The 15,526-nt window shown below is 38.3% G+C and overlaps 1 protein-coding gene across 2 annotated transcripts in view; it reads left to right on the forward strand.

The window, feature by feature from the left end:
• The window catches only part of UBAC2 (UBA domain containing 2), a 253,828-nt gene that overhangs the window by 31,173 nt on the left and 207,129 nt on the right, over positions 1-15,526 (forward strand). For both annotated transcript variants that reach the window (XM_028526383.2, XM_028526382.2), the window contains exons 2-3: positions 10,548-10,672; positions 14,685-14,804. In XM_028526383.2, coding sequence (XP_028382184.1) covers positions 10,548-10,672; positions 14,685-14,804 — 245 coding nt within the window. The remainder of the gene's footprint in view (positions 1-10,547; positions 10,673-14,684; positions 14,805-15,526) is intronic.

Consider the following 15,526-nt stretch of genomic DNA (forward strand, 5'->3'; position numbering starts at 1 on the left):
TCTCGTTTTATATTTAAGTCTTTTATCCACCTTGAATGTATTTTTGGATAAGGTGTAAGTTGGTGTTCAAGTTTCATTTTTTTGCACCTGGCTATCCAGTTCTCCCAACACCATTTGTTGAAAAGGCTATTTTTACTCCATTTTATGTTGCTTCCTCCTTTGTCAAACATTAATTGACCATAGAGACTTGGGTTTATTTCTGGGCTCTCTGTTGTGTTCCATTGGTATGTGTGCTTGTTTTTATGCCAGTACCAGGCTGTGTTGATTACAGTGGACTTGTAGTATAGTTTAGTGTCGGGTATTGTGATCCTTCCTACTTTACTCTTCTTTCTAAAAATTGCAGCAGCTATTCAGGGTTGTTTATGATTCCATATACATTTTTGAAGTGTTTGTTCTATGTCTGTGATAAGCCATTGGTACTTTAATAGGAATTGCATTGAATGTGTAAATTGCTTTGGGTAGTATGGACATTTGATGATATTAATTCTTCCAATCCATGAACACGGTATATGTTTCCATTTGTTTGTGTCTTCCTTGATTTCTTTCCTGAGTGTTATGTAGTTTTCTGAATACAGGTCTTTTACCTCTTTGGTTAGGTTTATTCCTAGATGCTTTATTTTTCATTTTGCTTTTTCAAATGGGATTTTTTCTTTGATCTCTGCTTCTGCTGTTTCATTGATGGTGTAGAGAAATGCCTTTGATTTCTGGATATTGACTTTGTATCCCGCTGTTTTGCCAAATTCATTTATTAGGTCAAGCAGTTTTTTGGTGGAGTCTGTAGGATTTTCTATGTATACTATCATGTCATCTGCAAACAGTGACAGTTTTGTTTCCTCCTTTCCGATTTGGATGCCTTTTATTTCTTTTTCTTGTCTGATCGCTGTGGCTAAAACTTCCAGTACTATATTGAACAGAAGTGGCAAAAGTGGACAGCCTTGTCTTGTTCTTGATCTTAGTGGAAAAGATTTTAATTTTTGCCCATTGAGAATGATGTTGGCTGTAGGTCTCTCATATATGGCTTTTATTATGTTGAGGAATACTCCCTCTATTCCCACTTTGCCGAATGTTTTTACCATGAATGGGTGCTGTACCTTATCAAATGCTTTTTCCGCATCTGTTGATATGATCATATGATTTTTGTCTTTGATTTGTTTATGTGATGTATTACATTTACTGATTTGCGAATATTGAACAATCTTGCATCCCTGGAATGAATCCCACTTGGTCATGGTGTATGATCTTTTTAATGTATTGTTGGATGCGGTTTGCCACTATTTTGTTGAGGATTTTAGCGTCAATGTTCACCAGTGATATTGGCCTGAAGTTTTCTTTCTTTGTTGTGTCTTTATCTGGTTTTGGGATTAGGATGGTGCTGGCTTCAGAAAAAAAGTTTGGGAGTCTTCTGTCATTCTGGATTTTTTGGAATAGCCTGTGAAGGATGGGAGGTTAGCTCTTCCCTAAATGCTTTGTTGAATTCTCCTATGAAACCATCTGGACCAGGGCTTTTGTATGTTGGGAGTTTTTTGATTATTGCTTTAGTTTCTTTAGCTGTTATTGGTCTGTTCAGGCTTTCTGCTTCTTCTTCATTCATTTATGGAAGATTCTATTTTCTAGAAATTTGTCCATTTCACCTAGGTTTTCAATTTCTTGGCATACAGTTCTTCACAGTAATTTCTTACAGTCCGTTGTATTTCTGTGGTATCTGTTGTAATCTCTCCTCTTTCATTTCTGATTGTGTTTATTTGGGTCTTCTCTCTTTTTTTTCTTGATGAGTCTGCTTAAAGGCTTGTCGATTTTGTTTATCTTTTCAAAGAATCAGCTCTTGGATTCATTGTTCCTTAGAATTGTGCTTTTAGTCTCTATGTCATTTAATTCTGCTCGGATCTTGGTTATTTCCTTCCTTCTGCTTGCTCTGGGCTGTCTTTGTTGTTGTTCCTCGAGTTGTTATAGACATAGGGTTAGGTTGTTTGTTTGGAATGTTTCTAACTTTTTTAGGTGGGCCTGTATCACTATGTACTTCCCTCTCAGGACTACCTTGGCTGTGTTCTGTAAGTTTTGGGTTGTTGTGAGTTGGTTTTCAATTGTTTCCAGAAACCTTTTGATTTCTTCCCTAATATCATTCTTGACCCATTCATTGTTTAATAGTATGCTATTCAATCTCCATGATTTTGAGTGTTTTGGGTTTTTTTCTCTGGGGTTGGTTTCTAGCTTCAGTCCCTTGTGGTCCGAGAAAATGCTTGGTATGGTTTCAATTTTCTTGGAATTCATGAGGCTTGTTTTGTGTCCTATCATGTGGTCTATCTTTGAAAATGTTCTGTGTACATTTGAAAAGACTGTATATTTAGCTCCTTTTGGATGGAGGGCTCTGTATATATCAGTAAAGTCCATTTCCTCAAGGGTATTGTTCAGTGCCACAATATCTTTGTTGATATTTTGTTTAGAAGATCTGTCCATTTTTGATAGTGAGGTGTTAAAATCTCCCACTATAATTGTGTTGCTGTCCATATCTTTCTTGAAGTCCTCTAAGATTTTCTTTATGTATTTTGGTGCTCCTATGTTGGGTGCATATATATTTACAATATTTATGTCTTCTTGGTGGACTCTTTCCTTGAGTATTATGAAGTGACCTTCTGGGTCTCTCTTTATGTACCTTTTTTGGAAGTCTATTTTGTCTGATATGAGTATTGCTACCCTGGCTTTTGCTTCCTGTCCATTTGCTTGGAAGATTTGTTTCCAGCCCTTCACTTTCAGCCTGTGTAGGTCTTTTATCCTGAGGTGGGTCTCTTGTAGACAGCATATATGTGGGTCATTTTTTCTTATCCATTCAGCTATTCTATGTCTTTTGATTGGAGCACTTAATCCATTTACGTTTAAGGTTGTTATTGATAGGTACTTATTCTTTGTCTTTTATGTACATGTGTTCCTCTCTCTCTCTTTTTTCCCTTCCTTCCTTAAAGCAGTCCGTTTAGAATCTCTTGCAGAGCTGGTTTGGTGGAGGTGTATTCTTTTAGACTTCTTTTGTCTGGGAAACTTGTTATTTGGCCCTCTATCTTGATTGAGAGCCTTGCTGGATAAAGTAGCCTTGGTTGGAGACCTCTGGTTCTCATTACCTGGAGTATTTCTTGCCATTCTCTTCTGGCTTGAAGTGTTTCCATTGAGAAGTCAGCTGTTAGCCTTATTGGGGCTCCCTTTTATGTTACTTCCTTTTTCTCCCTTGCTGCCTTTAAGATTCTCTCTTTGTCTTGAAATTTTGCCATTTTAATTATGATGTGCCTTGGGGTGGACCTCTTTGGGTTCCTCTTGATTGGGACTCTGTGTGTTTCCTGGATTTGTGTGACTTTTTCTCTCATCAAATTAGGGAAGTTCTCCTTCATTACTTTTTCGACTAGGTTTTCGAACCCTTGTTCTTCTTTTTCTCCTTCTGGTATCCCTATTATACAGATATTATTATGTTTCATATTGTCTTGCATTTCTCTTAATCCCTCTTCATTCTTTCTGAGCCTCTTTTCCTTTTCTTGCTCTTTCTGGTGTTGTTTTCTACTCTGTCCTCTAGCTCGCTAACCCAATCTTCTGCTTCATCAAACCTGCTTTTCATTCCTTCTACTGTGTTCCTCAGTTCAGACGTGGCATTCTTCATTTCCTCTTGACCTTTGTTGAGAGTTTCTATTTCCTTTTTCATGTTTATATAGTTTGCCGTGAGATTGATGTAGTTTCCCTCTAATTTCTGAAAACTCAATGTGAGTTCTTTGAACTTCCTGGTAATCATTGTTTTGAACTCACTGTCTGATAGTTGAGTTGCCTCTATTTCATTTAGCATTTTTCCTGAGGCTTCCTCATTTCCCTTCAGTTGGGGGTTGTTTCTTTGTTTTCTCATTGTTCGTGTGTTTCTTCTTTTTTCTTCTTGTTTGTTAATTTGATGTGTTCTGATTCCCTGTAATTATGGTGTGAACTTCTTTGGTAGAATATTTGTGAGATTCAGTGGTACAATCTCCTTTGTGTATCCTGGTGTTCACAGCTTCCCCCTACTCTTTTTTTTTTGTGATTAGTTGGAGGAGTAAGGCAAAATGGTTTAAGACAGCAAGGCAGTGTACTATGATATTTACCTTAGCAGCCAGTAGAGAAGGGATGGGTTATCCTTTGGCTCCTAATAGTGTTAACCATCATCCTCCACCCCACTATCCATGTTTTAGAAAGGATGGAAAGAGGGTAAGACTCTTATTGTGGACGAGAGGATTGATAGTTGGATCTAGAAAGCTGTGAGGCTGTGGGAGGTCAGATTCTAAGGCAGGGTTGGATTAAAGGTTAGTATGTAGGAGTAGTGTGTAAAAGAATAGAGACAACCCCCAGAATAGTATAGTTCAGAAAATTGCAAAGTGGGCTGAGATCAGGTAGGGGTATTGAGTAGTATTTACAATTGTAAGGACTAGGTCTTATTAACAGTAATAGTAAAGTGGTAGTCTTGCGGCAGAATTGATGAGATCTAGATAACAAAAATAAAGAGTATAGAACCTTGAGAGGTGTATTAATGGAACACAGATGAAGGACAGTAAATTATCAACACACTGTGACTGAGATACCAGGGGGAACCTATCGAATGACAGTATAACCAGCCAAGCAAAGAAGATTATACAGAAAGAAAAAGAATACCAAAATATTGTTAAAATAAAAAATGCCAGAAAGGTGAGAAAAAGATAATACAAATTTACAGTAACTTGCAAGATAAAAAAAAAGGAAAGAAAAGCAGAAGATGGAGTGCAGGAGAGACAAATTTGGATTGGAAAGAATATTATTAGGATGAATGGAAGAGAAACATAAAGGATTGCGAGATATGAAAATAGTAAGAATTGAAAAAGAAAATGTCACTTAAAACACAAGGTAAAATAAATCATCCAACAACAGCCACAAAAACAAAACCAAACCAAATAAAACAAAACAAAATAAAAAAAACACACCTCTTGTTGGTTTCTACCTGGCCAGACCAGTTTATCTGATCTTGCTGGTTGCAGCTGGCAGAGGGACCTTTGAAATGCTTCTCTCTCTTCCCAGCCATATCTCAGCAAGCCTCTCAGGAACCCTGGGCGTTCCCGAGCACACTCGCTCTCCAGAGCTCACTGCCACGTTCTTCGGGACTCCGGGATCTCTGCAGGGTTCCAGCTCTATGATTTCAGGAGGCACCCGCAACGTTTTGGGATTCACTGTGCCCTCCCTGGGAGTCGTAAAAGGTCACACCCCTCCACCAAACTTTTGAGATTTGGGCTATAGGAAGGCACGAAGTGCCCGTCCCTTCAGGATCACAGCGCGCGAGTCAAGATTCCTGACAGGGTGCGTACTTTCCCAGATCAGAACTGCTGGCTCCCGAGACCTGCAAACACCCCAGCCCCTCCTGGCTCTGTGTCCTCCACTGATCCGCACTTCCACCGGGCTAGGGGTGTGGGCGCTCTTCCAGGCTGCCCCTGGTCATGCCAGTTGGAGGCCCTCACTTCTCCCAGGTCTCTTGGTGGGTATTCATAGTCCCTGGGCGATTCCCTCCCAGTCCAACGGGCCAATCTGTGCCTTCAAGCAACAAGCTCTTCCCTGGAGTTGCTCAACCCCTGTATCCAGGGCAGGGAGCAGCGACTCCCCTCTCCCAGGAGTCCCGAGGCAGACATGGGAGCACTGGGCCTGGGGACTGCACACCCCTAGTCCCCGCGGTGATCCCTAGGTCCCTTTTGTCCTGTAGCAGTCTCCTTACTGTCTGTTTTTTCAATGATCACAATAATTTTTGATGTCCTGCTTTCAAAAGTGATTCGGTAACCTAGTCCACTTGCTCTGCCTCTCCACCGAACCACGAGTTTCCCTCCTCTTCACAGAAGCCTAGAAACACTCTGCCTAGAGCAAAGTTGCCATCTTTCCCTGACTGTTTTCTTTCATACCTTGGTTGTCCAAGGTCCATGCAGTTTGATTTTTCTGGCAGTTCTGGTTGTTAATTGATTTTAGATTGGTTGTTATCCTCATTTTGGTTGTGCGAGGAAGCAAAGGATTTCTTCCTACCATCTTGGCTGGAACCCCCACAGATTTCTATAGCCAGAGTTTTTGAGGCTTTATTTCCCTGTGCCGTAACCCTGGATTGTGCGATCTCTCTCAGTCCCAAGTTGTTCCTCCCAGCTTATGTGCATGCGAATGTGGGATATCCTGGTCTGCAAGCTGCTCTCTGGTCCACCCCTGCCTGTGAGCTGCCACTTTGTTTTGGGTCCTTGCTGCCCCAGCTTCCTGTTTCTGCCCAACCTATCAGTCTGGATGAATGTTTTTTTAACTCCTTGGTTGTCTGACTTCCATATAGTTTGATTTTCTGGCAGTTCTGGTTGTTTTTTGTTTTTAAATTGCTTGTTTATCTTTTGGTTGTGCAAGGAAGCGAAGCGTATCTATCTATATCTGCATCTTGGCTAGAACTATTTGGGGAATTTTTCATCCATCTTTTTGTTGTTGATTTCTAGTTTAATTTTGTTGTAGTCAGGGACATATTTTGTATGATTTTAACTTTTTTAAATTTACTGAAGTGTGTTTTATGGCTTAGAATATAGTCTACTATGGCGAATGTTTCATAAGCACCTGAAAAACTAATTTGCTATTGCTGAATGGAGTGCTCTATAAAGGCAATCAGGTCAAATTGATTCATATTGTTTTTTCAAGTGTTCTGTATTCTTACTGATTGCCATGAAAACATATCACAGATGGGATGGCTTAAACAACAGAAATTTATTTTCTCACAAGTCTGGAGCCTGGAAATTCAAGGTCAAGGTGTTGCCAAGTTTGTTTTATCCCTTCTCTCCTGTTGTAGATAGCCATTTTCCCCCTGTGTATTTTCATGGTCTTTCCTCTTTATGTGTGGATTAGGGCCCCGCTTTTATTAATCTCATTTAACCTTAATTACCTCTTAAATGACTTATCTCCAAATATAGTCATATTGGAGGTTAATGCTTCAGTGTATGAATTTTGGTGGTGACACAATTCAGTCTACAACATTGATTTTCATTTACTTATATTATTGATTACTGGAAGAGGAGTGCTGAAACCTCTGACTATATTGTGGGTTTATGTATTTCTTTTTTCAGTTCTATCAATTTGCAGTAGATTTTTGGGATCTGATTTTTGCTCATCTCAAGAAGTATTTAATGGTGGAGTTATCCAATTTAAGTTATCAGATCTATATTTTGGGGAGTTGTTTAGCCCTGGACAGAATTAAAATATATAAATTGGGCCAGTTATTAATTCAGTAAGGATTTTATTTATTTTTAGTCTTAGTTTTTAATTATTGTAAAATATACATAACAAATTTTACCATCTTAACTATTTGTAAGTGTATCATTTAGTGGTATTAAGTACATTCACATTGTTATGCATCTACTTTCAGAATTCTTTTCATCTTGCGATACTGAAACTTTTACCAATTAAACAATTCCTCATTCTTCTCTCCCCTAGCCCCTGGCAACCACCATTCTACTTCCTTTCTCTATGAATTTGACTACTTAAGTACGTCATAAAGCGTACTCCTGCAGTATTTATCCATGTGTGTCTGGCTTATTTCCCTCAGCATAATGTTCAAAAGATGTAATCACATAGCATGTGTCAGAATTAGCTTCCTTTTTAAAAGTGAATAGATACAAAGGGTGGGATTTAAAAAAGCAGAATTTTCTTTTGGAGGTCAGGCCCATCTTAGTAACTGGCAACAGTTATTCCAGTTGCTTGACAAAAAACTATAGAGTCATCCTTGACTTTTCCATTTGTTCATAGTCTACACCTAGTCAGCCAGCAGATCCTGCCTGCTGTACCTTCCAAACATCTCCCAACTCTGACCACGTGTACCTAAACCACTCTGGTCTAGGCCATCATCATGTCTTGCCTGGATTATCACTATAGCTGCCTTACTTGTCTCCCTTCTTCTATATTCACCTTCCAGTGATCTCTTCTCAATTTAGCAACCAAAGTAATCCTTTGAAAACATGGCTGTTCATGTGATACTTCTACTTAAACCCCTCAAAAGCATCCCATTGTTCAAGTCCTTTTGAAGGCCTACGGGGCTCTACTGTATTTTCTCCCCCACCTCTTTACCTTATATCCTACCTGTCTGCCTTGTGCTAAAAGTTGCCTTGTAGCCTTACTACTTTTTTAATCATGTTGAGCATTTTCTTGTCTCAAAGCATTTGTATTTGCTATTTCTTCTGCCAGGAATACTGTTCCTGCAGATATCTGCCAGACCTTCTTCCTTAGGACTACACTCAAATTTCACATTATTAAAAGGGACTTCTAACCAACCGTATGTAAAATAGCACTTCTCTTTTCTTCTAGTACTATGTTTTCCATTAAACCAGGATACGCCAGCTTATGCTGAAATAGCAAAGAACTCCATATAGCAAGGGTTTGTTTCTCACTGATGGTATCCTTCCATTGCAAGTCACTTGGGAGGTCTGCTTCATACTATCTTTAACTCCAGGATCTGGCTGATAGTGTGGCCACCATCTTGAGCATTGGCAGAGGGAAATACCATTCACTGGCTCTTTGAGTATGTGCCTGGAGATAGTGTCTATCACATTGACTTGGTAAAAGTGATCTATGTGCCATACCTAAGTTCACTTAGGGATGGGGAGTGGGTATATGTCAGTCCTATCATGTATCCTAAAAGAGACGGGGAAATCTATGGTGAGTGACATACCCACAGTCTTTACCCCACTTAATTTTTCTATATTATTTATTTCCATCTGACACAATACATATTCACCTTGCTTTGTATATTTTCTTTTCTCTCCTGTCTAAACTGTAAGTACTACAAAAGGGGAGGGGGACTTTTTCCATCATTTACTGCTATACTCCAGGGTCTACGATAATGCATGGTCAAGAATAGCTTATTAATTTTAAAGAATGAATGAGAATACTCAAGCAAACCATTCATTTGGTGACATCTAAGCCAAGTTGGGAGTGTGGAGCAGGGAGGTTTGAGGAGAGGGGATGAGATGGTATGAGATTAGTTGGAGAGCAGACTTTCTAGAGAAAAGCAGTAGAACTACTGGTCAGCGGAGAGTCAGTTTGAGATTTGAGACTGTGTACCTAATGTAAAATCTGGTAGTTCAGCTATGTGATTTTTCCTAGTAATGTTGAGTTACTCAGGAGCTGGCCTGGAAGAGGCAGCAGTGAATGATGGAACCCATTTCACAAGGATAGTTGGAAGCCCAAGTTGAAGAAGGAAACATGATCCCAGTTGCTCCTACCTCACCCCTGCTGCATCTTTGGTTCTGTCAGAGTAATGGAGGAAGAGCTTGTCTTTACAAGAAGCCCATTCTCCTGGGGTGGGGTGATTGTGGTGATAGAAGCAGTTTTTCCTATAGTCATTTTTTATTTTGTTTACTTCTTATAACACTTTTGAGGTAGCTTATCTTCATTTTACACGTGAGGAAAACTGAGGATTAAATTGCTTAAGGTAGAATTTAGGTTGGTTAAGTTCATAGCCATGGTGCTGTGCTATAGTTTTAAGGTACATTTATTGTTTCTCCTATACTTATTGAGGCAGTGGGGAGCTCTGTTAACTTTTAGATTCTGTGGGGCCTTGATTGTGTCTCAGTTATGAAGACAGTTTATATCCACTTATGGTGATAATTTAGATGTTGCAAGTCCTTACCAGAGAGGAAACACTTGGGCTAGTTCAGTAACCACATTGCTACCTGTAATTAGTAAATTGACTCTCAGGGAATTTCTTGTGAAATCTGTAAAAGGGTCCCTAACATGAGCTGAGAATGTGTCCATCAATGATACTGTTCTATGGTCTTGCCTGTTGATGATCTGAACATTTCATAAGTGCAAGGGGGTATGCTAGACTTCATTGCCAGTTCAGGAATCTTTAATGTAGTAGGAGGTCAAAACAGGTACAAAACCCTGAGTATTAAAGTAGTGCCTGGAAACGAGTACAGAGTGGGGGCGGGAAAGCCCCTTGGGCTAAAGTGCTTTATTGAGACAGATGAAAGGAAGTAGAAATGTAGCACTAATTTGAAGGGTGCATAATATTTAGAATACGCTCTAAATGGAAAGCCAACCTGGGCTCCAGTCATATTTATGGTGGAAAATCTCAGTAGGCTACTGTAGTCAGTAATGTTAGCACTTTTAACCACTTAAAAAAATTTTTTGTGTGTATATATATGTGAATTCTGCACATGCTAAAGAGCTAACTGGTCAGTTTGATAGGACTGAAAATAGAACTTCTATTTCTTTTACATTTTGATGACCATTTTCTGAAAGGTATTTTATGGAAGTTACTGTCTATAAACTTGGTTTAGTCTAATAGGAGAATCAACTGACAGCGAAGCCCTTGCCAGTAAATTCCACTTGTTTTGCAAGTGTAGATGTTTTGAAATATATGTTATGAGAACTAAATTCTAGAGTCTGTAAAGTTTGTCTTTTTTTTTTATGTAAAGTTTGTCTTCATTTTAATTTCTTTAAAAATGAATTCTCTTGTTTTTCACTTGTGGGTTTTTAAATCTTAGGAACAATCATTCTCAAAGTAATTTTCTTTTTCCCTCCAGACAAGGCACCTCTGTCTAAGAGCCTTTTACTGGTCCCCAGTTCCCTGTCTCTCTTGCTGGCCCTTCTGCCGCACTGTCAGAGGTTCTTTCTGTATGACCTCCAAGCAGTCAAGGATGACTTCCAGGTGAGCTCTGTTTCATTGGTCTTTGGGAGGAGAGAAGGCAGATTTTTTCCCCTTGACTTGCCTTTTCTTTCTGCTCTTCTTAGTCCCTCAAAGCCTCTAAATTTGTAAGAAATACTAATACTACTTATTAATATTCTATTAACAAGTAAGTTCCCTAGTTTTATTTACTGATATCTTCAGCAAAGCAGATTATAATGAAGCTATTGCAGTACTCAGCACTGTCTCTTTTCAGTTTCACATTTTACGCTTGGAAATGCAATTTATAATTTAAGAGATTTAAAATAATGTTAAATCTGTTTATTAATGATTAGTATCATACTTAACATTTTCAAAAACCTGTATCAATTTGAATATTGATTGGATGATCTAAGCTCTTTCAACTCTAACAGATTGTGAAGCTATTAATTACTTTTACAGTAGTGGTTAATCCAAGGAGGAAATTTCTGTTGGGTTTTTGCTTCTGTGAGTTGGAGGGTTAGTGCAAACCTGCTACCTCTTTGCTAAATACTTAATTATCCATATTAAATACAATAATCCATCATAACCCACAAGTATACATTAATGATAAGTGAAATAGGGACAAGTATAGGATGGGATAGCCCTGGAGAGCCATAGCGATATGAATTTTCCATTTGATGTGAAAGAAAGGATGAAAATTTATTAGCAGTAGAGGAAGAAGGGCATTTTACTTCCTGAAGCAATATAAAGTTTGGCCCTTAGGTGTACTGTATAGAAGACGTGGTTGGAAACTAGTGCAAGGTTAGACTAGATGAGGACAGGAGAGATAGCCGGTAAAGGTCATTATTTTGTAAGCGTGGAATCTCCCAAATGTTGACACTTAAGGCATGTCAACAGTGCAACAGTGGCATATGGGGGAAAACTGAAGTGACTGGCAACAGGGCAAATGCTGGGAGACAGCTTCCTCCTAGGCAGAACTCCAGAGGCCAAGCAACAGCACTGTCCTCTCTCCAAGCCCTCCCTGACACAGAGCCCAGAGCAGTGACACAGATTGCCCTGCGTTGGTGATTACCAAAGGCTCTGCCACATACAACTTTTAGGTATGCTTTTCTACAATAGGCCACACTACTAAGACAGGGAGTCAAAGTAGCTCTACCTAATACATAGAAACACAGGGAGGATGCCAATAGAAGAGACAAATAAATATGGCTCAAATGAAAGAATAAAACTCCAGAAAAAAGAACTAAAGAAAATGGAGCTTATTACATGTAGAGTTCAAAACACTGGTTATCAGGATGCTCAAAGAAATCATTGGATACTGCAGCAGCATAAAAAAAGACCCAGGCAGAAATGAGGTGAAATAAAGAAAAAATCTACTGGGAACCAACAGTGGAGGGGATGAAGCCAGGATTCAAATCATTGATTTGGAACATAAGGAAGAAATAAACATTCAACTAGACCAGCAAGAAGAAAAAACAATTCTGAAAAACAAGGATAGGCTAAGGAGCCTCTGGGACATCTCCAAACCTGCCAATATCTGAATCATACAGGTGCCAGAAGGAGAAAAGGAAGAGCAAGAAATTGAAAACTAATTTGAAAAAATAATGAACAAAAACTTCCCTAATTCGTTGAAGGAAATAGACATACAAGTCCAGGAAGCATAAAGAGTCCCAAACAAATTAGACCCAAAGAGCACCACATGAAGACACATCATAATTAAAATGCCAAATGTTAAAGATACAAAGAAAATCTTAAAAGCAGCAAGAGAAAGGCAGATAGTTACCTACAGAGGAGTTCCCATTAAGACTGTCAGATAATTTCTCAAAAGAAACTTGAGAGAGGCTAACGGTACTGACAAGAAGTAGTCAAAGGGATGAAAAGCAAGGACCTGCAACCTAGATAACTCTGTCCAGCAAAGCTATCATTTAGAATTGAAGGACAGACAAAGTGCTTCCCAGACAAGATAAAATTAAAGGAGTTAGTCATCACTAAGCCCTTATAATATGAAATATTAAAGGGAATTATACTAGAAAGAAGAAGATCAAAACTATGAACATTAAAATGGCAATTAATTCACAATTAACAATTGAATCTAAAAGACAAACTAAGCAAGGAAGCAGAACAGGAAGAGAATCATACATATGCCTGTCATTTGGAGGGTTATTAGCTGGGAGAGAGAAGAGGGAGAATGGGAGTAAAGGGTCAGGGATTAAGAAGTAATCCCTTACTTGGGGCCAACACACTGCAGGGAAGGAATGCAGCAGGTAGAAAACTTGGAAAGAAAAGAGCTGTGATCCATCCCTTCCACTACAAAAGTGTGCCAAGACAAAAAAAAAAATGGCTCAAATGGAAGAACGGATCAAAGCTCCAGAACAAATACAACTAAGCAACAAAGAGATAGCCAACTATCAGATGCACAGTTCGAAACAGTGGTAATCAGGATGCTCACAGAATTGGTTGAATATGGTCTCAAATTAGATGAAAAAATGAAGGCTATGCTAAGTGAAATGAAGGAAAATGCACAGGGGTCCAACAGTTATGGGAAGAAAACTGGAACTCAGTTCAACGGTGTAGACCAGAAGGAAGAAAGGAACATCCAACCAGAAAAGAATGAAGAAACAAGAATTCAAAAAATTGAGGAGAGGCTTAGGAACCTCCAGGACATCTTTAAATGTTCCAACATCCGAATCATAGGGGTGGTACCAGAGGAGAAGAGGAAGAGCAAGAAATCAAAAATTCTTGAATATTTGAACAAATAATGAAGGAGAACTTTCCAACCTGACAAAGGAAGAGACTTCCAGGAAGTTCAGGAAGCTCAGAGAGTCCTAAAGAAGTTGGACTTCAAGGAGGAACACAGGAAGGCCACATCATAAGTACATTAGCCAAGATGAAAGATAAGGAATCTTAAAGCAGCAAGAGAGAAGGAGATAGTACCTACAAAGGAGTTCCCATAAGACTGTCAGCTGATTTCTCAAAAAGACCTACAGGCAAGAAGGGGTGGAAAGAAGTATCAGTCATGAAAGGCAAGAACCTAATCCAAGATACTTATCCAGCAAAACTTTCATTTAGAATGGCATGGGCAGATAAAGTGCTTCTCGATAAGTTCAAGAATTCATTATCACCAGTCCTTATTGCATATTATGTGAAATGTTAAATGGATTTAAGAAAAAAGATTAAAAATATGAACAGTAAAATGACAAACAAACTCACAGTTATTAACACACACCTAAAACAAAAACGAACTAAGCAAACAACTGGAACAGAAACAGAACCACAGAAATGGAGATCACATGGAGAGTTATCAGGGGAGTGCGAGGAGGAGAGAGGGGGAAAAGGTACAGAGAATAAGTAGCATAGATGGTAGGTAGAAAATAGACAGGGGGAGGTTAAGAGTAGTGTAGGAAATATAGAAGCCAAAGAACTTATGTGTATGACCCATGGACATGAACTAAAGTGGGTGGCTGGGGACCAATAAAGGGGGGAAAATGGGACAACTGTAATAGCATAATCAATAAAATATATTATTTTTAAAAAGTACAAATTGGTAGGTACAAAGGAGAAAGGGGGATGTTAAGAACAGTATAGGGCATGGAGTAGCCAAAGAACATGTATGCATGACACATGGACATGAACTGAGTGGGGGATTGCTGGAGGGAATGGGCATACCAGTCAGGGTGGGAAGCAAAAGGGGAAAAAGTGGGACAACTATAATAGCATAATCAATATAGTATATTTTAAAAAAATCAAACACCTGTTACTCTTCCATGTATATAATATTTTACTGATATTAGACATAGTGTTAAAAATTTTTACAGTAAATTTTTGGTTGTCTAAATGCGACTACATTATATGGAAAAAATTTTTAGTATGAGAGAGTTGAGCTCATTTCTTAGGGAAAACACATATGTAGTTTTCTTTTTCAGTATGCATCATTGTTTTGCTTAAATTACAATATAAAAATAAGCAATATAAAGTAAATGTAATAACTTTGCTAAGGAAGCAACCTGAACAAATCTTCCTTTTATTTATTGTTCTTTCTAAAACCCTGATCTAGATTTGGAGGCTGGTATGTGGAAGAATAATTTGCCTTGATTTGAAAGATACTTTCTGCAGTAGTCTGCTTATTTATAATTTTAGGATATTTGAAAGAAGATATGGAAGCAGAAAATTCGCAGTAAGTTTTTATATATTTTCCCCTTAGCTATCAGGTTATAGAAAAACATTTTTGTTTTTTATTGTATTCAAATAGTTTTAGTTTGTTATTATTAGCAATTGTCTTTTAATTACATGATCCTCTGTCTGAATTGAAACATAGACAATAACCAAAGAAAAATTTTAAATTTAAGCCACAGGCATAATAAAATAATCATGATGATGATGATAGACAATGGCAGGTATGAGTAGGTAATGACAATTTTAATTAGGATTTTGACTTTAATAAAATTCAAATCACTTATTTTGCTTAATGGTTTGTGCATTACTTGTTAAAAATAAATTTTGCTATAAATATCTTTTTTCAATGTACCTAGAAATTGCGGAAGTTAATTTGACCAATGTAGTTTTATTCTCTCATTTTGAAAAGTCTATTCTAATAAAAACAAATATGTATATATATTTACACACACACACAGGTCTGTCCAAAAAGTATCTGGCCATGCAATATGGGAAATAGTGACATTTATTGAACAGGATACAAGAAACATTGTACATAGGATAATGACTCTTCAGTCCCCTTCAAAGTAGGCACCTTGGGACTTCTTACAGTTTTCCCAGTAGCCATCTGCTGCCCCAGCATATTCTCCTGAATCTCCTTAATGGTCTGAAATTCTTCCCTTTCAAGGGTGATTTCAATTTTGGGAAAAGCTGGAAGTTTCAGGGCACCAAATCTGGGTTGTA

The sequence above is a fragment of the Phyllostomus discolor genome, chromosome 11 (genome assembly GCF_004126475.2).
Source record: "Phyllostomus discolor isolate MPI-MPIP mPhyDis1 chromosome 11, mPhyDis1.pri.v3, whole genome shotgun sequence".
Classification (NCBI taxonomy): Eukaryota; Metazoa; Chordata; class Mammalia; order Chiroptera; family Phyllostomidae; genus Phyllostomus; species Phyllostomus discolor.